This window comes from Choloepus didactylus, chromosome 11 (assembly GCF_015220235.1).
Source record: "Choloepus didactylus isolate mChoDid1 chromosome 11, mChoDid1.pri, whole genome shotgun sequence".
Classification (NCBI taxonomy): Eukaryota; Metazoa; Chordata; class Mammalia; order Pilosa; family Megalonychidae; genus Choloepus; species Choloepus didactylus.
The window spans coordinates 25,063,201-25,086,709 of NC_051317.1; the positions used below are offsets into that span (position 1 = coordinate 25,063,201).

The following is a 23,509-nucleotide window of genomic DNA, read 5'->3' on the forward strand; positions in this document are numbered from 1 at the left end:
TGCAGCACAGCCTGACGGGCCCGAGCAGCCCGGCACCGACAAAGGCTGGTCCCTGGTGACCGGCCCGTCCTCCACCAGGGAACGTCCTTCCGTTTCCTCCTGATGGCCGCAGGGTACCAGCTCCGCAGGGCCCGGCCCCTGCCCACCCGCCCCGCTGGCCTGGGCCCCCCCTCGTCCTCCCCTGCCGCCCTCCGCCCTCCGCCGCACGTCCCTGCCCCCAGGAAGCTAAACCCCCAGCCCAGCAGAGAACCTAGTCCACTTCGCACCCCAGCACAGGCATTTTTCTCATCATACGTGGTGATACTCAGCTAGTGCACGCCATAGAGCAAACATCACGAAACGTTAAAAGAGTGAAAAAAAACGGATTTTACATTTCCTTCTGCACCTTCCGGCTCAGCTGGCTCGCTCGTGAGGCTCACCTCGACACCCCTGCCGCGAAGGGCCCTGTGGCTCCCAGGACCCGATCCGCTGTCCTCACGCTGCCAGGGCTCCCCGAGGTCCTGGGCGCAGAGCGGGTGCCTGGGGCTGCAGGGCAGGGGGGCAGAGGGCGGAGGACGGCAGGAGGGCGGGGGGAGGACATGGACAGGCGGAGACGTGAGGACAGGGAGGGGCAGGAGCGCGGTCAGAGCAGTGAGGTGGCAGCTACGGGCCCTACCCTGCTGGCCGCCATCCTGCCTGCACTGACTCAGAGCTCACTGGGGCTGGACTTGGGATGCGGCTCTGACTCCATAAACTGTGAGTGAGGACAATGGGCTGGGGCGGGCAGCCAGGCCCGGGGTCTGCAGAGGTCACCAGGAGGCCACCCTGCCTCCCAGCCCCCACCGTGGCACCCAGTTGGCAGGGTCGGGTGAGGGTGGGTGAGCACGGGCCACCCTAGAGTCCATCTCTGCCCAAACAGGCCCTGGCCCAGGGCCAGCTGCTCCCGCCAGCCTCCTGGGCCCACAGTGGAGGGACAGCCCCTGCTGGGTGATGGCACGGTCACGTGGGGGCTCTGCTTCCCGGAGGACCCCAGGGCTGAACCCCCACCATGGGCCCAACAGCAGGGCACAGCCTGGGGGCAGCAGCTTGAGCCGCACGCAAAAGGTTCGGAAAACCAGAGCAGGGGCCGTGTTGCCAAGGCCGAGGCCTGTCCCTGCAGGCGTGTCCCAGCGGCCGCGGATCAGGCCCGGCCGTCAGTCCAGGACCGTCCTGAAGTCTCTGCTCAGGGACGGGGCAGATGCCGCCTCCAGAAGGGCCATCGTGGCCTCTGGGAGCTTCCGACACAGCTGCATCTTGGCTGCGAGGAAATGACAGAGATGAGGCTTCCTTCCGTGGGAGCCCGGGGGACGTCACTCACGGGGCAGGTGGCGGGAGCCCGGGGACATCCCTCCCCCAGGGCCTCAGGTCACCAGAGCACCTGCTCTAGGCTCCAGGTGCTGGGGAACCCCAGGGCAGGGGCGGGCAGGAAGCGAACCCAGGATGTGCAGTCAGAGAGAGCGAAGGGGGACACGCCGAGACGAGCTCAGGAACAAGAACCTGCCGTGCGGGCACCGGGGAGCGACCGGGGAGGCCATGGGCACACAGGGCGGGGCTCGTGGAGGCACAGAGTACAGGGGACAAACTAGGCCCGGAGGGGCCTGGCGCCCACCTTCCAGCCAGCGGCCGGGTGGCCTCCCTGCCTGTGTGCAGAGACCCTTGGGCTGGCTGAGCACAGCGTGGGGCTGCGAACCCCTCCACCTGCACTCACTTGTCCTGAGGGTCCCCAGGAGGCACCTGTAGGTGGCACGGTGCCGGGCCAGCTTGAGCAGGAAGGCGTGACAGCAGAGCCAGTGGGCGGCCTCCGAGGGGAACGGGCCCGAGGCACCCTTGGCCCCCAGCGACGTCCCTGGGGAAGGAGACAGTGCTCAGAATCCCGCCCGGACCCACGGCCCTCCCCACAGGGACCTCGGGCAGGGCGGTCACGAGCAGACAGGTGACTCAGTTTCTGGAGGCTGCGCCCGCAGCAGCACAGCATCCTGGCAGCTGGACGCTGCCCATCGCCGTCTCCAAGTGGAACGTCCACACAACAGAAATAACTGCAAAAGGCGGTCCACATGCCCAGGGCCTCCAGGACGTGCCATGGCCTTAATTCCAGGCGAGCCGGAGACGCCCACGGCAAGGCCATCGAGGGCTCTCAAAGGAGAGGCTGGGGCAGGAGGGGTGCCTGGTGCTGATTCACGGCCCTCCTTGTTCCCGTGACGGGGAGGGGAGGCGGCAGGACCATGAGTGTGGGGTCCTTCTCGTAACCCCTAGCCAGAGGCAACCACAGGAGCCCCACACAGAGGGGCCTGGCCTGGCCACAGACGCAGCCCCCAAACAACAACGACCAAGGGTTATGGGCTGGGGGTCCCGGCTGCACCTCAGTCACTGCTGTCCAACGACATGTAAAAAGCAGCAAAAAGGACACGGGGCGGCCAGTCCCCAGGTGCCGTCCGTCACGTGCATCGTGGACAACCGCCGGCAGCAAAGCCAGCTCAGAGGGGCTTTACCGGCACACGCTGAGCCACTGCAGGTCAGCGCACTGGGCCTGAGTCCCTGGCCCTTGTCTCGCTCTCGGACATGGCACTTCCTGGCCCTCGTCTTGCTCCTGGATGGTGCACTCAGCCCGAATCCCTGGCCCTCGTCTCGCTCCCGGTTGGGGCACTGGGCCTGAGTCCCCAGCCCTCATCTCACTCCTGATCAGGGCACTGGGAGTCCCCGGCCCTCACCTAGCTCTGGGTGAGACATGACCTGAATCCCCGGCCCTTGCCTCGCTCCCACGTGGGGTGCCAGGCCTGAATCCCCAGCCCTCGTCTCCCGAGCACCCGCCTTTCCTGCGTCTCCTTGCGCCAGGGGCTGGTGGGGCTCAGGCCCACATGGGTGCTCGGCACACATGGCAGCCTTGTTCTAGAAACGGGCAGGCAAGCAGGACGAGTCTTCTGCAGGCGCCCAAGTGTGATTTCACGAGAGCCACAGGAACCCCAGTGCACCCTGGTTACTGCACCTACCCGCGTTCTTGGCCTTCAGGATGGAGTAGCAGCGAGAAGCCGTGTCGGAGATGACTCGTAGGAAAAACGAGGGGTTCTTTCCAACACGCTGGTCAAACGGGAGCTGGAGCACACACGCATGGAACCTGAGGACCGCAATGCTTTACTGGACAAAGCTTCCGAGTTAGGGCATGTCAGTGTAGACATGCGTGAGCGTGTGTGTGCACTCGCATGTGTATGGATTTGCACATGTGCACATTTGTGTTTGCACATGTGCATTCATGCACGTGCATCTGCATGTGTGTACATTTCGTGTTTGCATTTGTGCGTTTGCATGTGTGTGCACACATGACTGTGTGCGGTCCCAGGTGTGCCCTTTCGGGAAAGACCAAAGCTGTGTATCGCTCAGTCGAGCCCCGCGTGAGGGAGGTGTCACTGCCCCGTTTCAGACGAGGACGTCGGAAACTTCTCTCGGGACTCTGCATAACCGCCTCAGCCAACCACACTCCACACCAAATGCGGGCAGCGGCGACCCCCTGCCTGAACTGGGCAGCATGAGGCCCCTCGCTCATGTGCTCCCCATGGGCCAGAGCCTTCCCGCTGCTCTTGAAACAGAACCACCAGCCCCCAGGTCCTCGTGCGGCTGCTGCGGGAGGGGGCCAGGCCTGCGGGGCCGCCATGTCCTCTCATCCAGCCCATGGTGCGCACCCCTGTCCATCCCGACCCAGCAGGACGTCCCCAGAAGCGGCCACTTCTGCTGAGGGGCCCACGGCCGTGATGAAGTCAGCGGGAAGGCAGCTGCCCACGGGTCCCCGAGGCCACGCTGGGGAGGGGGTGGGGTGGGTCCAGGGGTCCCGCGGGCCTCCATCTCCCTGGGGGGCAACGCTGAGGGGGAACGGTCTCCCATCGAAGGCTCGGGAAGCACAAACACCGGGCAGACGCCACACCACGACCCACCCCAGTTCCTTGTTTCCACCAGGATGGCCTCAATGCACCCGAGCACAGAGAAGGTTCCAGAAGCCCCCCTGGGTGTGGCACAAGCCAATACATGGGGCATGATGGCTGGGCTGCATTTGGGGAGCGCATTCTTCTGCTCCCTTCTGGGGTGTGAGGTGTGGGGTGCGTGAACCTCCCGCTCTCCCGGACCCCAGGTCCAGCCCGTGGGGTCTTCCTTCCCGCCCTGCAGGGCTGCCCCCTGCCCCTCCCTGAGCGCTGACACTCCTCTACCCTCTCCTTGGGCCCCAGGGTGGTCCTAGCCGGGGCCCCGGGTCGGTGCGAAGGGACACAGGGTCCCCAGGGGCTCCCAGGGCCACCGCCCGGTGGCAGAGAACAGGCCTTCAACACAGGAGCCGTCTGCTGCCGCGGACACAAACACGCTGCCTCTCGTCCACCCGAGGCAGTTCCTCAGGAGCCTGTGCCGGGGCCGACAGGCCGAGGGAGCCCCCGTGCCGGTGCCCCCTGCACCCACCTGTGAGCTTGCAGCAGGAATATCTTGTAGATGTTTATGCAAACCGTCTGCAGGCTGTTCACCTGGAGACACAGGAGCAGGTGCAAAACCTCAGGGGTGCACCGTTTGCTTTCTCAACTGGACAAGTGGAAAAGGGCATGTTTTGAGGCTAAGCCGTCGTCTCCTGTGAAATCCAGCAACCCCAGCCTGGCAGCCGCTTGCTGCCTGACTCCTCTGCAGCCTCCCGTCGGCCGCCAGGGCAGGGCTCCCCGGGGAGCGCACCCAGGCCAGGGCCCAGGCCGAGTCCAGCCCAGCCCAGTGGCTGCCTCAGGGGCTGTGGCCTCCGGGCCCAGGTACCACCGGGCGACACTGGATAAGACACGGTGCCCGGCTCCTCCTGCTTACAGAGCGGCCTTGGGCCCACGGGGAGCAGCGACGGGCCTCAGTACACACACACGGACGAACATGCTCACAGAAATGGGCACACGGGGATGCACACACACAAGGCACACTCACCTCCACCATGCACACACACTTGCACACACACAAACGCACAGGACACAGGCACACATCTGCACATATCTACTGACTCATTCACAGATACTCATGCACAGAAAGTGTGCACGTGAACACAGACATGCATAGTGCACACGCATGCACACTCACAGCACAGATGCACTTATGCAGCAACACACAGCATACACTGGTGTGCATCTATGCACACACGCACAAACATGCAGTGTGCACACAATTCACACTTGTGCACTAGTGCACCAACATTCACGATGCAGACGTGTGCACACCCCTGCACGCTTGCACACCTGCACAGGCATTTGCACACATGCCATAACAGCACCTGTGAGCCACGTGTTCTCAGTTTAGTTTGAAGCCAGCAGGACCCGGCCGTGGCCGCCAGGTGCTCACCTGCAAATCCAGGAACAGGCCGTGACACTTGAGCCGCAGGACGGCCAAGAGCTTGCGCCGCATGCTCCTCCCAGGCTGGAAGCCGCGGCTGAAGGCGAGACTCGCTCTGATGGACGTGCGGGCGTAGCTGCAGGGACAAGGGGGCCCCGGGACGTGTGTCTACCCCACGCGCAGCCGCCATTTGCTGCTGAAAAGCACGTTACCTGACCACTTAGCACAGTCAAATAAAGTCTGACAAGGTCTCTGGTTAGTTTCCCCAAAAATACACCCTGAACTTGAGGGAGCTTTCCGGAAGACAGAGGCTGGCGCGCGCCCGTCAGCCCCCACGGCGGCCCTGAGTCTGTCACGCAGCCGCCTTCCACGTGAGAGCCCAGGAGGCCCCGTGCGGCGAGCAGAGGGCAGGTGCCCGGCTACAGGGGCCACTGTTCCGCCCGCACCTGGCCGGCACTCACCTGGCGTAGTCACAGAGCACCTCCAGCGTCCTGGTGTCCAGCAGGAGGCCGCACCAGGGGAACAGGCAGTGGGCCGGCAGCTGCAGGAAGGCAGAGCCGCCCGGGGCCGCGGCACCCGCGGGGAAGTTCACCACCGTCTTCTGCAGGTTGATCTTGCAGCCGTACTCGGGGACGCCTTCCGCCAGGGTCCTAAGCGAGGGGCCACGTGAGCCCCGGGAAGTGGGGGCTGCCCCAGGAGGACTGCCGGAGCCCGCAGTGAATGCCACATCCGAGAGGCAGCGGGGGAGCCCGGAGACCCTGGGGAGCCCCACTGGGCCCCGCTGGACACACCCACGCTGCCCCGGGACGGGCAGTCCGTACGTCCAGCCAGACCCGAGGGGAGGTGCGGCCGGAGGTGTGCTCTAGTGGGGTCCCACAGCAGCTGCATAATGGCGATGACCCCCCATAGCACGGGGGCCTCGCCCTGAAGAGCAGAGCCGAGGGTCCCTGGAGAACAAGCAGCCACCTGCACGCGGCGCCAGCTCCTGCCCGGGACGCCCGCCCCTCTCACCTGCGGACTTGGGACCCCCAGCCGGGCCCCGCCATCGCGCAGGCAGCCTCCTGGGAGCGGATCTCTTCACATACGGTGTCCGTCTGTCTGTCTCTCTTCTGCCCACACCCCTGGCCACCCCACCACCCCGGTCAAAGCCCTGGGCAGCAGACCCCGCAGGGTGGACAAGCCCCATCCCCTGCCCCGACGGCAGCTGCTGGCCACACGTGCCTTCTGAGCCTGGACACGGGCCCGAGGACCCGAGCGATGATTTAACCCATCACTGGCCTCCTGTGGTCAGTGTCCCTCACGCTGGGCAGCGCGGCCTCGGGGAGGACCCCATGGCAGGCCCGGGCAGGGGGCGCAAGCACACGGGCTGGCCACAGCCCACCCAGCACAGGAGTAAAGGCCCTGGGAAGGCCACCGCTCCGGCAGTCACACCTGGAACCTTCACCGTCACCCTCCTGCAAAGCCAACACCTGGGCGCCCCACGGACCCATCCGAGGAGCCAGTGGGCCTGGTTTCAGGCTGAACCACAAATGCGAACGTGAAAGGCAAGTGCCCCCACCCCAGGCCACCCTGGGCCCCGTAAAGCCACCACCTAGTACTAGCCAAAGCCTCTCTTCAATCCCAAGGAAGGAATTTCTGCAAAGAAAAATAACTTGTACAGTGCCGGTCGCAGAGGACCATGGGTAGAGCTGCCCTTCCCTGCCGGATGCTCGGCTGGGACACCACACTGCTCACGCCCGGTGCCGCCTGGGGGTGGTCTGGGCTGGCGTCCGGCCCCTGCCCGTCGTCTCAGGGTCTCTACCTCAGCCGCAGGGTGCTCTCCGCTGTCGGACCTGCCAGCCCACTGCCTCTGCTCACCGACCCGATACCAGCAGTCAGGGCGGCTCAGGGCTGATCCCCGCCCCACCGTGCCTGCGGCCAGGTAACGTCACCCACGGCAGAGAACGTGGGCTTGGACCCAGGTAACTGCTCAAAGTGACATGCACGTGTGAGCAATGCCCATGCCACAGGCCATCACCACGGGTGCAGAAACAGGCGGCCGGGCACGGTCTCACCTGAGGACACAGGTGCAGCCTCACCTGAGAAAGGCTTGGGCTTCTGTCAGGTGAGGCGTGACCAGCAGGAAGTCGTCCACCAAACGCAGGAGCAGCCTACAAGGAGAATTGGGGAAAGTTCTGCACTTACAGTTTCACACACCACCCACCTCCCAGGGGATCAGTGTGGGACACGCTAAATAGCTGAGGTAACATCTGTGCCCTCTCCAAAGGAGTTAAATAAGAATTTCTGCTTCACGGCAGGCTCCGTCATGCCGGCCGGGGCCTCGGGGGGGCTCCGCACAAAGAGCAGGACAGGGCAGGGGGCTGAGCCCGGGGCTGGGGCATGAGGGGGTGGGAGCAGGTCATGGACCCCGCCGGTGCGGAGAGGGGCTGCGGTAGGCCCAGTACCCATCGCGCTGGGTGCTGGCGAACAGCTTGTTCTCCATGTCGCCGTAGCAGAGGCTGCAGAGCAGGGTGGACAGGATGGAGCCCTGCGGGATCCCCCGGCCCTGGACGAAGTACCTGGGGGGGGTGGGGAGTCAGGCAGGGCGGGGGCAGCCCCATGGGACATGTGCTTGTACCTCACGGGTGTGAGCGCTCGCGCGCGCGCGCGCGCACACACACACACACACACACAACGGCACTGACCCCCGCTGCCTGCAAATGCCTAAAACAGTTACCAGCTCCCGCGCCCGTCCTCGCACCCACAGCCTCTCGGGGGAGGCTGCCCCACACCTGGCTCCGACATGTCCTGCCCCCCAGTCCGTCCCGTGTGGTGAACCCACTGCAGGGAGGAGGCCCGAGGACGTCGTTTCCAGATGTGTGGCCCCCTGCAGCGGCTGGGGGCCAGGGGAGGGAGCTGGGGGTCAGTGGGGCCAGGGGCTGGGGGCCGAGATGCCTGCCAGGGAGCCCCGAGGACGCCGGCGGCTGGCCCCAGAGCACCACCAACTCTGGGAGAAAGCATTGCCTTACCGATGTCCCAATTTTGGGCTTCTGGCCCCAAACCACGAGCCCATGAATTCCTGTCATTTAAGCCAAAACCGGCCCGTGGGGTCATCTGTGAGCAGCTCAGCATGGCAGGGCCGTGGCCGGCTCCCACCGTCCCACGACGGCCGCGGCCTCAGCCTGACTCCCAGCAACGCCCGCTAACACCCTACGCTCCAAACAGGCGCTTCCAAACCAAAAGGGGCATTTGTCCGGGGATCGTTTCCCTCGAGTAGCTCATCCCGACACACAGACAGCTGCACACCCAGGCTACCCTTTCCCTTGGCTTTACGAGGGTCTCGGAGACCCCAGAAAACCTCCAATCAAGTATGGATGTGAGAGGGGGGGGGGGAGGCAGGAGGCAGCTCTCAGTAAACAGTGAAAGCCAAGAAACTCTCGGGCAAATGCAGGAGCAGGGTGGGCCTGTCACACACACTCGGACAAGCCACGGGAACCTCGGACTGAGGCTGCCCCCCACCCGGAGCTCTGCACCCACTTGTGGACGCAACTCAAGGTCATTTCAGGGAAGACGGCCGGCACAGGGTAAGTTGCACACTAGTGTGCAAGGCGGCGGATTTTCCGCCTTCACTGAAACGTCACACACAGAGGGACGAGCACTGGTCCTCAGCCCGCCAGCCGGGAAATCTCACGCGGCGGAGCAGACCCAGAACGGCCTCCCCCTGGGTTCCCAGGGCCACGCAAGTAAGACAAATACCAGGCTCTCAGCCGGGCGCTGCTCACACGCGTGAGTGGGCGTGCTCCCGTGTGAAAGTGCACGGTGTGGCCCTGGAATCCGTGCCGTGTGTGCACACTATTTCAACACGCGGCTTCAGCACGCGGAGCCCGGCAAGCTGCCAGGAAGGGCCCGTCCCCCGCCCCGGGATTGCCTTCAGCAGCCTCGGTCCTCCCCAACCTCCCGCTCTCCTCAGACATGACGGGGACGCCGAGCCGGGCTCCCAGGCTGGCCCCGTCCGGGAAGCACCAAGCGGCCCTGCCCGGAGCCTGGTGTCTGTGGGGGCTGCTCCCCGAGGACCTGCAGCCCCGTCCGCCCAGCCCCGCTGTGTGACCCGTCCGCTGTTGGCAAACGTCTCACGGCCAGGAAACGTGTCCCGGGGACCACAGCACCAGCCTGGTGAGGCTGCATGACAGGGACAGGAACAAACATGGGACAAGGACACTTTTTAAAAAGCCGCAGCAACCTGAGACCTGAGCTTGGGGTGTCAGTCGCGCGTGATGGGATCTTACAAACTCCAGGCTGTGGGCTCCCCCGGACCGAGCAAGGCCTCGACCGCCGTGACCTGAGCAGGTTTGGTTCTACCCGGCAAGACACAGCTCTGTGCCCTCGGGACCTTCTGCCTCTCTGTCCCCATTTCGGGGCCCTGTGGGTCGCCTGGTCCGGCTGGGGACAGAAGGCTGAGCCCGTGGACCCCAGGCTCGGCTGGCGGGGGAGGAGGGAGCCAAGGAAATCCGGGGTGCTGAAGGGAGGGGGTGGGGGGCTGAGAGAGGCCGGGCCCTGCACGGACAGTCCAGGAGTGAAGTCAGGGATGGGGACCCCGGGGGCCGAGTGGCCACACACTCACCGGCCGCCGAGCTGCAGGACGCTGTTGTACACCAGGTGCAGGAAGAAGTCGAAGAGGCCGCCGCTCGGCTCGTTCAAGGAGCAGCTCTGGGAAAGGACGGGGGGTCAGGGCAGGGGGCAGGGGCTGCGGGAGCAGGTGAGGGGCCAGGCAGGCTCCATTCTGCACCCCTGCCTGCCATGCAGCCCTGGAAGCCACCGTGTCCCTTTCAGAGTCAGTTCTGGCTTTGAGAAAACAAGGGGCTGGGACCCGGGCTGTCAGCAGGGCACCCCAGGGTCAGCGCCACCCTCGGACGGACCCCGCCCAGCGCTCACCACCTCCAAGCCCCTCTGCTCTTGGGGCCCTGGCCTGCTGCACCCCGCGGTGCCCCTGGGGTCCTGGGCCAGTGGTTCCAAAGGCACTGCCCACCTCACCACCCAGGGGAACCCAGAGGATGTCAGCCTGGAGCTTGTGCAGCCTTTCCTGCAAACCAGTAAACCATAAACCGTGCAGCCGTGGGCGCCTCCGGGAGGGACGGCGGGATTTACACCTGGCGCCTCACCCAGGATGCTCTACAGCACACGCCCTGCCCGTCTGCCCTAGAGAACCGGGTGAGTCCACACCGCTCTCTGCAGCATCGCTGAGAGGACACCTCCAGCAGTCGCCAACCGCGCCACCGCGGAGCAGGGGGATGTGGCGAGGCGAAAAGAACAAGGGCCTCGGGCTACAAGCCAGGGGTGACCGTCCATCTAAGTGGCCGAGCCACATGGACGTGGTGGGGACGGCACTGGCCAAGGAGCAGGGAGCGAGCGGCCTGTCACCCCCTCCCGGCACTGACGCAGCAGCCAGAAGCGGAGAGCGAGCCACCCCCCGGGCTGGCCCGAAGTCAGACGCCCCGCTGCCAGCTCCCACCCAGCAGCGCCCCGGGCACCTGCTCGACCACAATGGCATCCCGCAGCGTGCAGGTCTCCTGCAGGTGCTCCACGAACTGCTTCATGTACGGCAGCAGGTCCTGGAGGGTGGACACCTGGGGGCGGAGAGGGAGCCTGAGGACGCTGCGGGCCTCCCTGTCACCCTCCACGCCGCGCATCGAGCAGCCGGGTCGGCTCACGCGGGGGGTCACAGGATGGGCGGAAGCCCCCGGAGCTCCTGCCTGGGGGTGGGAGACACAAGGCGTTCGGGGACAGACAATGCGCTGCAAACAGGCCGGGACTGGACGCCCATCCTGAGCCGGCCACCACTGTCAGCGCCCACCCGGGACAAGCGCAGGAGCTGCGGCTGAAGGCACCGAGGGGCACTGCGCAGGCAGGCAGGACGGCGAGCCAGAGGGGTGCCCCAGGCTCACCCCGACTTCCTCCCCGGCACTGTGGGAGCACGCTGGGGGTAAATGGCACCCGAGCAGAAGGCATTGGTAGCTCGGGGTTCCCAAGCAGCTGGGGCGGGGGGCTGGTGCCGAGGACCCCACAGAGAAGCAGGCCCCAGCCTCTGCGTGTGGCCAGGGCTCAGTCAGCAGCCGCGGGGGCCCCCGGCCGAGAGGCTGCGCGAGATCAGCCGCTCCGAGGAGGCGGCACTGGACGGCGCTCCTGGCTCCCAGGGGAGAGTGCAGAGGGCCCCGGCCGCAGCGGGCCCAGCCCCCCCAGACCGAAACCGGCCTCCGGGGGTGGGGGAAGGCCTCCGTCTGTACCCCAAGTGCCGGGGGGGAAATCCCTAATTCTCTTGGGAGGACAACAACACTGTGCAAAATCTGTCTGTACAGACTTTTTAATTTACAAGTCTGGCATCTAAAGCAAAAATAACAAGGCAAGCCAAATAAAAATGACTGGGTCCCAAGTGACAAAATGCAGCAGCAGAAATGCTAAAACAGACACATCAGACGAGACCCACAGGAGCCAGGTGTCGAGCCATCAGGGATTCAAAGATAAATATAAACAACACATCCAGTAAAACAGGAGAAGACGAGAAATTCACCAGGATCCTGGACTTGATGCAAAAACTCACACGGAGCTTCTAGAACGGAAGAAGAGGATACTGAAATTAAAAACCCAACAAATGGGACTGTGGTAGGCTGATCACACCCCAGAAAAAACCACGTTCTTCCTCTTAATCCCTCCTGCGGGTGTGAACGCGTGAACAGGCCTCCTGAGGCTGACAGCGTCCTGACCAGGGGCTCTGGAGAGAGAACCGCGGGGACGAGCGGGAGCCGGAAATCCACGGAAACCCGGGAGTGCGGGAGCCGGAAATCCACGGAAACCCGGGAGTGGCCGGCACCGGGGGGTGCTGAGCCTGGAAGCAGCCAGCCTTCCAGCCCCCAAAACCGTGAGCCAGTGAATTCCCGGGGCTCAGCCAACAGACGACTGATGGAGGATGTCTGTTCTAGCAGCCAAATAAATAAAACTGAAATGCTCCAGCAATACTGACTAACCAAGAAAAAGAGAACAGAGAAATCATCAATGCGAAGATCAGAAGACGAGTAGCCTACAGATCCTAAAGAAACTACAGAGAGGAAAAGGAAGTTTGAATGACTTTATGTCAATATATTTTGCCAATTAGATTAACCGATGTGTTCACTGAAACGCAGATTACCAAGTTGGCCCAAGAGGAAATAGGAAACTCTGAACTGCCTTACGTCTATTAAAGAAACTCAATTCTTAATTTGAAACCCTTTCTCCAACAATCTAAAGAAACGCATAAAACCACCTCTTTCCTGGCGAATTAAGAAAGGGATAACATCACACTTACACAAACTCTTCCTGAGAATACAAAGAGGGACCATCCCAGTTCACTTTCCAAGGCCAACAAAACCTTAGCCTTAGTACCCAAACCTGACAATGATGTCACAGCAGGGAAGTCACAGACCAACCTCTCTTATAAACACAGACGTCAAAGCGCTAAGACACCAGCCGTCCCGTCACACGGGGAAGGACACACCATAACCACAGGTGGGGTTTATCCCAGCAACCAAAGGGTGCTTCAATATTGAAAAGTCGGTGTGGCTCATGTTAACAGAATAAAATGAGGTAAAAAGTTTCTACCTCAAAAGATGCAGAGAAACCATTAGAGAAAATTCAGTATTTCATAACAAAATTTTCTCAGTAAACTAAAAATAAGAGGAAGTGTCCATCATTAGATAAAGGCCCCAGGAAAAACTTTCAGCTTGTGTAAAACTGAACGGTGAAATAGTAATCCCCCTGAATTTGGGAACACAAAATGGAGAAAGTAAACTGTTATTATCTACAGATGACATGATTGTGTATGTAAAAATCCCCCCCTTTCAAACTATTATGATTAAGTGACTTCAGCATGGTCTCAGATACAAGGTCAACAGATAAAAATAACTTTGTTTCTATTTACCAGCAGCAACAATTAGAAAACTAAACTTTTTAAAAGACCATTTATGATGTATAGAAACCATCAGCTCCTAGGAATAAATCTAAAGCCTGCTGTGGGGCCCCAACAGCGACAGCCCGAAGCCCGCCGAGGGGAGGCGAGGCAGCCGGGGCAGGTGCAGGGCTCACCTGCACGGCCGGAAAGGCTGGACTTTCTCACGAGACGATTCTCCCGGGGATGGGGAGGGCTGGCACCCTCCGTGCAGGACCTGGCTCCCAGCTCCTGGGGAAACACCCAGGACTGGGCCCAGGGACTGAGGAGAACACACTGAGGACGGCAAGAGGGCTGGAAAGCCCCAGAACTGGCCTGGACAACTAAGGATTCGAGGGAAGCAGATGGAGAGCCCGGAAAGAGGCCCGCACCCACAACCAAAGTGCCCCTGCAATGCGGGAGAAGACGCAGCCTTTCCAATAAAAGGAATCGGGGCGACTGGCTATCCACGCGAGAGAAAATGATCTTAATATCTCTCTTATACCACGTACACAAATCCAGACATGCAGGCAAGAGCTGAAACAACCGGCTAAGAGAGAACGCAGAAGAGGGCCATGACCTTGGGCAGGCCGAGAGCCCTTACCAGAACACACAGCTGTAGCCTTAGAAGACCAATACGCTGGACTTTGTTAAAATTAGAACTTTGGTTTATCCAAAGACTTCACCACAAAAAGGCAAGACAGACTGAGAAGATGTTTGTAAAGCATCCATCTGACAAAACATCTGTAGCCGGAACATATAAAGAGCTCCCACAAATCAATAACAAAAACTGGCCCCATCGCAGAGAAGGAGAAGATGCAGCAAGTGCTTCATGAGTGTGACATCGAAGTGGCCAACACGTGACAGGCTCCATGTCCGTGAGCTGAGGTTACACAGATCGTGCTGCACACCCAGCAGGACGGACGGAACGGGGAGCACTGGCAGGCAGTGCTGGGGCCAGCGAGGGTGTAGACAATGGGCCTCGTGCCCAGGGCAGATGGAGATCTGGCAAACACTGTGCCGAGATCTGCAAGGGCTAAACCAGGTGTGCCCCTGGCACTTCCACCCGGAGGTGGTGCAGGTGAGCGTCTGCCACGAGGGGGTGGCAAGGACGCGCAATCAGCCCACCCCAGAGACACCAGAGGGACCCGCTATGGGGGACCGGCAACGGGGCACTGCCTCGACGAGGCTGTGGGGGCCCCGACATTGGGGTGCTGCCCAACGAGACTGGGTGCTCAGAAGACAGGGTGCTGCCTTGATGAGACCGTGGGGTGGTCTGAACTCGGGGTGCCGCCCTGAGGCCAAGGTGCTCCCACACACAGTGACCAGCCGAGTCCGAGACGTGACCCTGAGCCAGGGAGAGCAGCCCCAGGACAGCCCGGCGACCTCAGGCCTGGGCGCTGGAAACAGGTGGGCAGACCATCATCACCGTGAGAACGACAGTGACCTTCTGGGGGAGAGTCTGGGAAAGGCAAGCGGGGCCTTGAGGTCCGAGAATTCCCTGTATCTCCACGTGGGTGGCACTGCCCAGGTGTCTGCAAAAGTGGGAGCCTGGTGCGTTTACAACAGGATAGTAAAGAAATGCAAATACACAGGCATTAAGATTTGCAAACGGGTAAGCTTTGCCTCCATAAGCCAGTAAAAGAGAAAGAGACGCGGGACGGGACTTTTCTGAAGGGCCCCTCCTGAGACCCCAGGCTCTGGGAGTTTCTTTCCGGTGCCCCCCCTTGCATCCCCAACACTGCTCCAAGGTCAGGAGGGGCCGGCCCCCAACAAGCGAAGTGTGAAGTGCTGTGGTGCGTGAGCAGGCCTGGCGGGGGGAGCGAGCTGGCCCTGTGCAGCCCCTTCCCCACGGGCCCTGGGCTCCTGGCCACTCGGGGAGGGGTGGTCCGGGCTCCCTCGGCCGGCGCGGCACCCTGCCCACGTCACCTGGACCCCTTGGCCGCCCTGCCCAGCGGTATCGGGATAAACCACCCGGGCCCCATGCAGCCATGGGCTGGACGTGAGGCTCCCGCGACGGGCTCCGTGGAGACGCCACCTCAACACAGCACAACTCGGCCGACACTGTGCCCCCTCCCCTCCACTCCCCCAGCTTCCCTCCAACCCGGCTTTGCAGACCCCGAGGACCCCACAGCTCAAGGCGACAGCAGCAGATCCAGGCGACGAGAGAACCGAAATGTGTAAACAGCAAAGGAACCCGGGTGAGGGCAAAAACGCACGGGGGACGCACACGAGCTAGGCTGCAGAGGAGGCTCCTTCACCCGGTGGAGGGAGGCCGGAGGGCTGCAGGGACCAGACACCCCCCACAGACACGTCCCCACCTCAGATGCCCCCATGGACACACCCCAGGCCACAGCCCCACACCCCACCCGGCTCACGTGTCTCCTGAAGGCCCTCCGGACGTCCCCGTGGGCCCCCCTCTGCACCACGGCAAAGCGCCGCACGCAGTACACGTTCTCTCGGGGCCTGACAACCCTGGCGACGACCTCCACGAGCTTGCTGAGGGGGATGGTGTCGTACGCCCCCGTCACGTCCACCTGCGCAGCATGGGGGAGACCCCTGAGTGGGAGCCTCGGCCAGGACACCCCCACCCTGTCCCCTCCGAGTCTCTGGCCTGAGGAGCCCCGAAACCCACAGATGAACTGGGTACAGGAGGACTGGGGGGACCCTGAGACCTCACAGCCCTGTCCATCCACACATGCTGCCCACCCGTGGGGTCTCGCTGAGCAGTCCCCCAACCAAACTGAGGCCCCGAGGGTGAGGCAGGCCTGAAACCTCTCAGAGCACCCCAAATGGGATGGTCTGCACCCCCTCTCTGGGCCACCTGGTTAGGAACGGGGGATGGTTGCCGCTGCTGGGCTCGGGGCTTGCCGGGCCCTCGGAGCTGAGCCGGGAAGGGGCCCCTTCCCTGCAGTGGAAAGCCCTGGGCCCTGACCAGGGACAGCTCAGACCCCTCCCCAAAACACAGGGCCACATGGGAGTCTGGGGGTGTCAGGGAGCAAGCTTGAGCTCCGCCATTCACCCCAGTGGCCATGGAGCCACCCCATATTGGGCAGAGACCCTCAGGGTCCCGGGGGCCCCAAGTAACCACCCAAATGAAGGGGACGGGGCAGGAGGGGACAGTGAGGGGCAGGAGGGGATGGTGAAGGGCAGGAGGGGACGGCGAGGGGCAGGAGGGGATGGCGAGGGGCAGGAGGGGACGGTGAAGGGCAGGAGGGGATGGCGAGGGGCAAGAGGGGACGGTGAGGGGCAGGACGGGGACGGTGAGGGGCAGGACAGGGTAGGAAGGGACAGGATGGGGCAGGAGGGGCTGGCGAGAGGGGCAGGATCGGGCCAGGAGGGGACACTGAGGGGTGGCACGGGGCAGGGTCGCCCGGCGAGGGCCCGTCTACCTTGACGAAGTAGAATGTGGCTGGGGGCTCCCGGTGCCGTGCCCGCCGTGCGAAGGCTGCCCAGGCTTTGTGGATGTCGTCGAGGCCCAGCACAGAGGCCCCCAGCAGGCCGGGCCGCAGCGCCCGCTCGTAGTTGAGCACGCTGAACAGGTTCTTGATCTGCGCATGGAAGTGCGGCGGCTGGAGCGGAGGCGAGCAGGGGACACCGTGAGGCTGGGCCCGGGGAGAGGCCTCGGGCCGGAGCAGGCCCCAAGGAGGGGACCCCGACTCGGAGACCGCAGCCCCCCGCCCCGTGGCGTCGGAGCTCCCTCGTCTAAGTCGACCTGTCCACTCCCCACCACGGGGTTTACACAAACCCTGGCTGAGAAATACGAACAAAGCGCGGTCACCTTCTTCTCTCTGCGGAAGGTTCTGGCCCCCAGGATGAAGTCCATGTTCGCTATCGGACGGAGCCCGTTGGGTTTGGGGACGAAGCGGAGCTTTGCCGTCAGCACAGGGAGCCTGCCCTCCTGGCGCCGCCTCACGTCCGCCGGCGACAGCTCCCGCAGCTGCACTTTGCTGAGGTGCTGCCTGGAAGACGGGGCCCTCGGTACGCGGCCTGGGGGAGACGCTCGGCAGACCCGGGGAAAGCCGCCCGGCCAGGGCCACGCGTGCCCGCAGCTGCCAGGACCCCGGGAGGCGAGCCCCCGCCCCCACCCGCCGGGCCGGGACACCTGGGCGCTGGCGAGGTCGACGCTGGGGCCGCACCAGGCCAGGCCGGGGGGACCCCCACACGGAAGGACCCGAGGTGGCTCCGAGCTGTGCGCACCCCAGAAAAACACATTCTTAACCCTGACCCCCCGTGGGTGCGGATCCACTGTGAGCAGGACAACTGACGGGGCGGCCTCAGTTAGGGTGCGGCCCGGTCACGACGGGTCTCAATCCTACTAGTGGAGCCCTTTGTGAGAGAATGAAATTTAGAGATAGAGAGAGCGAGAGAGCGAGAGTGAGCGAGAGAGCGAGACAGAGTGAGTGAGAGAGAGCGAGCGAGAGAGCAAGTGAGAGAGCGAGAGAGAGAGCGAGAGCGAGCGAGAGAGCGAGAGAGAGCGAGAGAGAAAGCGAGAGCGAGAGAGCGAGAGCGAGCAAGAGAGCGAGACAGAGTGAGTGAGAGAGAGCAAGCGAGAGAGCGAGCGAGAGAGCGAGAGAGAGAGCGAGAGCGAGCGAGACAGCGAGACAGAGTGAGTGAGAGAGAGCAAGCGAGAGAGAGCGAGAGAGAAAGCGAGAGCGAGAGAGCGAGAGCGAGCGAGAGAGCGAGACAGAGTGAGTGAGAGAGAGCAAGCGAGAGAGCAAGCGAGAGAGCGAGCGAGAGAGCGAGAGAGAGAGCGAGAGCGAGCGAGAGAGCGAGAGAGAGTGAGAGAGAGCAAGCGAGAGAGCGAGCGAGAGAGCGAGAGAGAGAGAGCGAGCGAGACAGCGAGACAGAGTGAGTGAGAGAGAGCAAGCGAGAGAGCGAGCGAGAGAGCGAGAGAGTGAGAGCGAGTGAGACAGCGAGACAGAGTGAGTGAGAGAGAGCAAGCGAGAGAGAGCGAGAGAGAAAGCGAGAGCGAGAGAGCGAGAGCGAGCGAGAGAGCGAGACAGAGTGAGTGAGAGAGAGCAAGCGAGAGAGCAAGTGAGAGAGCGAGAGAGAGAGCGAGAGCGAGCGAGACAGCGAGACAGAGTGAGTGAGAGAGAGCAAGCGAGAGAGCGAGCGAGAGAGCAAGCGAGAGAGCGAGACAGAGTGAGTGAGAGAGAGCGAGCGAGAGAGCAAGTGAGAGAGCGAGAGAGAGAGCGAGAGAGCGAGACAGAGTGAGTGAGAGCGAGCGAGCGAGAGAGCAAGTGAGAGAGCGAGAGAGAGAGCGAGAGCGAGAGAGCGAGCGAGACAGTGAGACAGAGTGAGTGAGAGAGAGCAAGCGAGAGAGCAAGTGAGAGAGCGAGAGAGAGAGCGAGAGCGAGCGAGACAGCGAGAGAGAGCGAGAGAGAAAGCGAGAGCGAGCGAGCGAGAGAGCGAGTGAGAGAGCGAGAGAGAGAGCGAGCGAGAGAGCGAGCGCCACACAGATGGGAGCGGCCAGAAGCCGACGTCAATGGCGACGGGCAGAGGAGGGGAGGCGAGGGGCCGTGGGACGAGCTAAGGAACAGGTGTTGCCTTGAAAACGCCTTGATTGGGACATTTTCCCGGCCTCAAAACCGTGAGTGGATAAAGCCGACCCATTTCACGGGATCTGCTTGGGCAGCCCAGGAAACGCCACCAGCTCCCGCGTTCCCACCCCCGAGCATGGCGGGAGGGCTGCTCCGGCTGGCCACGGCCGAGGTCGTCCCCCACGAACCTCAGGTCCTCATGCTCTCCCCAGGGGCCCTCGCCGAGGCCCTGGCGCCCGAGGCCGGCATGCTGAGCTTCTTGTGCAGGGACAGGAGCTTGGCCTCGGGGCAGGACACCGACACCACACGGCCGGGGCCTCGGCACCCAACGCCCCAGCTGGGACACTGTCCGCAGTGTCACCCCCATCCGCTCCTGCCCGTCATGTCAACCAAGCCCTTTCCAAACGTCCCAGGGGCCGCTCTGGGTGTCACACTCTTAGCAGTTTCCAGTTATAAAGTGGGGTGCAGGGCTTGTGCATTGGAATCCATGTCCGGCTCGGCTGCCTGCGGGGTCCTGCCCAGCCCTCCCACACTGATCGGCAGGTCTGGGGTGCGATGGGCCGTGGGGGGATGTGCGGGAAGTGTGGGAGGCCCTGACCTCCTAGGGGTCCTGCCCAGGCCCCCAGCAGCCGGACACAGACACTGCAGCCAACAGGGGCCCATCCTCTCCCGCAGCCCCATCTCTGCCCGACCAGAACGCAGGGCCCCGTAACACTGGCCGCCACCCCGCAAGCTGGGACGGGAGATCCGCCGAGCGGCCGAGGCAGACACAGGAGCTCCTGCGGGTGACGGCCGATTCCTGTAAGCAATCACCCCCGTCACCGCACAGCTGAGTGCTCCAGGCCCACGTCTCTCCCTCAGTAGGTCATCAAATGGGTGGACTCGTACCACCGGAGACATTAGTCCTTTCCACGCCGTGTGAGTTGATGCAGAGTTGGACATGCAGCCGCAGGCACGACCAAACAGAGCCGGGCAGGGGCGGGGCCAGTGTTATCATTTCAGTTTGATGTGAAATCCTTGCACTTGGGCGCAGGGTCGTCTCAAACCCCAAGGTCCCGCGGACAGGCCTGGAACAGGGTCTCAGGCTCCGGCCCGGTGCCCTCCGAGGCCGACAGGGAGCGGCGCAGCCCACGTGTCCGCTCACCGCCCGCGGCCCACAGAACCGACGCACCTGATGCCGACGCTCTGCAGCTCGCTCCAGACGCTCTTCCGGTAAAAGAAGAGCCTGTTCTTCTGAAACGTGGTCTCGGTGACATAGAAAAAGGACCTGAGAAGCTCAACCACGTAGGCGTCCAGCAGCCAGTGCAGGAACCTGGCCAGGATCTCCTCCCGCAGGCGGTGCTCGGGGGCCGGGGTGGGGCGCTGTCCTGCAACAAGAAACCACCGGAGGCCGCGTCACGGCCACCCCAGATCTGCGCCGTCCAGCGTGGCAGCCACGGCCATGAGAATGGGGCCATGACCTGGAGCCACGGCTCTCGCAGACACACGCAGGAGGGAGTGAAGCTTCGCATTAGCAAGTTTACACCAATTACGCGTAAAACCTATGACAACTTGGAAACGTTGGGTTTCAGGAAAAAACACTCTCAAGTTAATTTCAACTTCTCTTTTTTAACATGGCTACTAATAAATTTGAAATTGCATATGTGGCCGTAATGCATCTCCATCAGGCAGATCACCTGGTACGATTTTACAGGCGGGAAGGAGAAAGCGAGTGTGTGTTCTCCGAGGGGGCACAGCGGCAGCTGACGCTACATGGAGGGTCGGGACAAATCCACACTTGGGCCCCCACGGGGCAGAGGCTGCCAGGTGGCGCAGTCCCCTGCACATGAGCACTGCGGCCGCTGCCCACTGGCCTGGCCATCCTGCGCTTTATTCTGTGCATCCAAAAACTGACAGCAGAGGCCCAGAGGTGCCTCCACCCAGCCAAGGCGGCCACGGCCCAGGTGAAAACCGGGGCCCCTACCACTGACGAGCCGCTCATGAGAATCGGAAAGCGAGCAGGCTGGCCTGGGCCGCGAGACGGAGACGGAGACGGACAGTGACGAGGACAACGGAAAAAGGGGGTGGAGGTGAAGACTAAGTGGACGTGATCACAGAAGAAAAATCACACCGTCCAACTTGGGTCAGGAAACCCGACGCAGAGCTGAATTAGTGGGAAACAGCACAGAAACGAGGGCAATGGCCAGAGTCAAAATCTGCTAAAGTTATGATGTTGAGGAGAAACGTAAAGTTATTTTAGACCTGGTTAAGAATTTTAGGGTGACCACTGAGTGAACAGAAATAGAGTAAGTAATTTCTAAACTATTAGGAGGAAAAACAGAATGAGAACAAACAAGAAATGAGAAAACACACACGATCCAAAGACGGTGAGACGGGCAGGGAACAAGGGCAGGTAAAGAGCTGGTCAAACTGAAAGGAAGATACAAGAAACAAATCCAGACAGGAAATGAAAACATGCTGAATTCTGACATTAATGACAAAGACGATTAGATTGAATATACGTAGGAACCCGGCCACGTGCTCTAACAGGACACATGCCAGAGTCCGGGCCTCGGAAAGGTGACCTGAAAGGATGAAAGAAGGAAAGAAGGTGCACCAGGCAGGGGCTGCCGAAAGAGAACCACGTGGCAGCCCGAGGGCCGTGAAAGCAGGCCAGCCCCGGGGGCGCTTCCTAGAAATGAAAGCTCGTTCGCGGGAAGAAAGAAGCTCTAAAATGCTGAAAAATCCCAGTCACGATGACTGCAAATTCACGACGCGAAACAGGAGGGACGAGCTCGGGGGAGGGCCTGGGACGCCCGGTGCTGTCTGCGTCTGCGGGGATGGCGGCCCCGGGCAGCGGAGGACAAGCCCGATGGAGGGACCCACGGCCGACCCCGGGTCTCGACCACACGAGCATTTACGCAAACTGCCCCCACCCCACGTTAGAAAACAAGGCTCGACAACGTCAAACACTTGGTCTCGTGCAGACTTTCCTTGACCGGTACGCAGCGAGTCAGAATCAGTGACAAAAACATTGAACATCCCACACATCTGGAAAATGAAATGGGTTGGCTTTTACATTGGGGGTTTATTCGTTCATAAATTTAGTTGTAAGGCCATGAAAATGTCCCAGTTCAGGCATCAACAGGACGCTACCTTCTCTGAGGAAAGGCCGATGACACTTCTCTCCCGGGATTACCTTCTGGTTTCCATGGCTTTCTCCAAAATGTCTCTGGGCTCCTGTCTCAGCTTCTCTCTTGGCTTCTCCCAGGGCAAACTCTGGATGACATCTCTCAGCTTCTCTAGGCTTTCTCTCCGCGACTTCTCTTAGGGGGCTCTGGAAAGCACTGAGACCCACCTTGAATGGGCAGGGTCCCACCTCCACGGAAACAACCTAACCAAAAGGTCTCAGCCACAGGAAGTCTGCACCCACAGGAGTGGATTAAAAGAACATGGCCTCGAGGCAGATTTTTGGGCTGATAGCCCGTCTGCTCTTGTGCTTTGTGCGTGGCATTAAACACTTTCTTTCTTTGAAACCTGGTGTCACAACCAGCTGTTATGTGCATCGCGCAGAGAACCCGCTGCTTTTGTTCAGTTTCGATTTGGCGACCTGAGAAGAGATGAAGATTCCCAAGAGGCAAAGAGCCCGACTGCCCGCTCTTTGGAGTTCCGGCAGGGCAGGTAAATGCGGTAAATCGAACCTTTCGTGACTGCTAGACTTTTTTAGTCTAGAAGCTCTGCAATCAGGTTTTTCTCGACTGCCAGCACTCCAGACCCCTGGTGCCTTAAAAAGCTTCGAGAGAAAGTTTCCAGTTCCAAGTGTGGACATCAGACTAGGAGAACCGCATGTCTCGGGTCGAGAAGGAAGTGATGATGGATGGTTCCTGGAGACGGAACCAAGGAGAAACCTTTGGAAATGGGTCTAAGAGCTCTGACGACAGGAGGAAAAGAACCATTTCCTACCATTTGTGTAGATTCACAAAAAGAAAATGAGAGGTGGGATGTTATTTCTAAATCACAGATGAAGAACAATAAAAGAAATGTGGCATAGGGAACAGATGAAGAGTGAATCCCGGGAAAAGAAAGGGGCAGAAGACAATCTGCAAAGAAAAAAGAACCTGAAAGACACGAACATTACCACTACAAATGATCCGAGTCTTCCACAGCCAAAACGTGGGAAGATTCGTGCGTTAAAAGCCCACAGAAGCCAAAGAGTAAAGGTGCTTGGCTGGTCCACCGGCTGCGTAGGCAAGGAGAGAAGTCAATGTTTTTGGTGTTGCGGGGACAGAACGGGTTTCCGCAGCGTGTTGTCGGACGAGCCGCGTCGGTGTCACACGGGGTGCTCCTGCCCGCCAAGAGCAGCGTGGCCATGCACGGAACCCAAAATCTCATGCCAGAGGACCAGTGGGCTCCAGGGGGTCACAAGCTGAACTGCGACTTCTGGGAACTAACTGGGTTGGCCCCTGCTGGAGGAGCCGGTCACCTGATAAAAAAAGAGTGTGACGTGGACGTCCAGCTAAACGACAGGTGCACAGTGATCCGAGGAGACAACATGTCCACAGTCTTCCAGGCACGGTCCTTGGCCTCCAGGTGTTTTAGAGACCATTTCTTAATAGGGGACACTGGGAGGTCCTCCGACGTGGCACCAACACAAGTGGGAGGTGGCGCTGCACTCTCCAAGCCTGACCATTTCGGGGAGGACGCCCTG

At 61.6% G+C, this 23,509-nt stretch overlaps 1 protein-coding gene across 5 annotated transcripts in view; it reads right to left on the reverse strand.

Moving 5' to 3' along the window:
* Positions 1-219: 219 nt before the first annotated feature.
* The window catches only part of TERT (telomerase reverse transcriptase), a 28,675-nt gene continuing 5,385 nt past the window's right edge, over positions 220-23,509 (reverse strand). The window contains exons 3-17 of one of the 5 annotated variants that reach the window (XM_037799369.1): positions 19,994-20,189; positions 17,061-17,241; positions 16,672-16,830; positions 15,658-15,816; positions 10,854-10,949; positions 9,947-10,032; positions 7,791-7,904; positions 7,425-7,496; positions 5,808-5,996; positions 5,356-5,482; positions 4,453-4,514; positions 3,006-3,130; positions 1,753-1,864; positions 1,077-1,276; positions 220-525 (exon numbers count right to left, since the gene is read on the reverse strand). In XM_037799369.1, coding sequence (XP_037655297.1) covers positions 416-525; positions 1,077-1,276; positions 1,753-1,864; positions 3,006-3,130; positions 4,453-4,514; positions 5,356-5,482; positions 5,808-5,996; positions 7,425-7,496; positions 7,791-7,904; positions 9,947-10,032; positions 10,854-10,949; positions 15,658-15,816; positions 16,672-16,830; positions 17,061-17,241; positions 19,994-20,189 — 1,988 coding nt within the window. In that variant the 3' untranslated portion in view covers positions 220-415. Of the gene's footprint in view, positions 526-1,037; positions 1,277-1,726; positions 1,865-3,005; positions 3,131-4,452; positions 4,515-5,355; positions 5,483-5,807; positions 5,997-7,424; positions 7,497-7,790; positions 7,905-9,946; positions 10,033-10,853; positions 10,950-15,657; positions 15,817-16,671; positions 16,852-17,060; positions 17,242-19,993; positions 20,190-23,509 lie in introns of those variants that run through there. The other 4 variants (XM_037799368.1, XR_005210981.1, XM_037799370.1 and 1 more) reach the window with 4 other exon arrangements.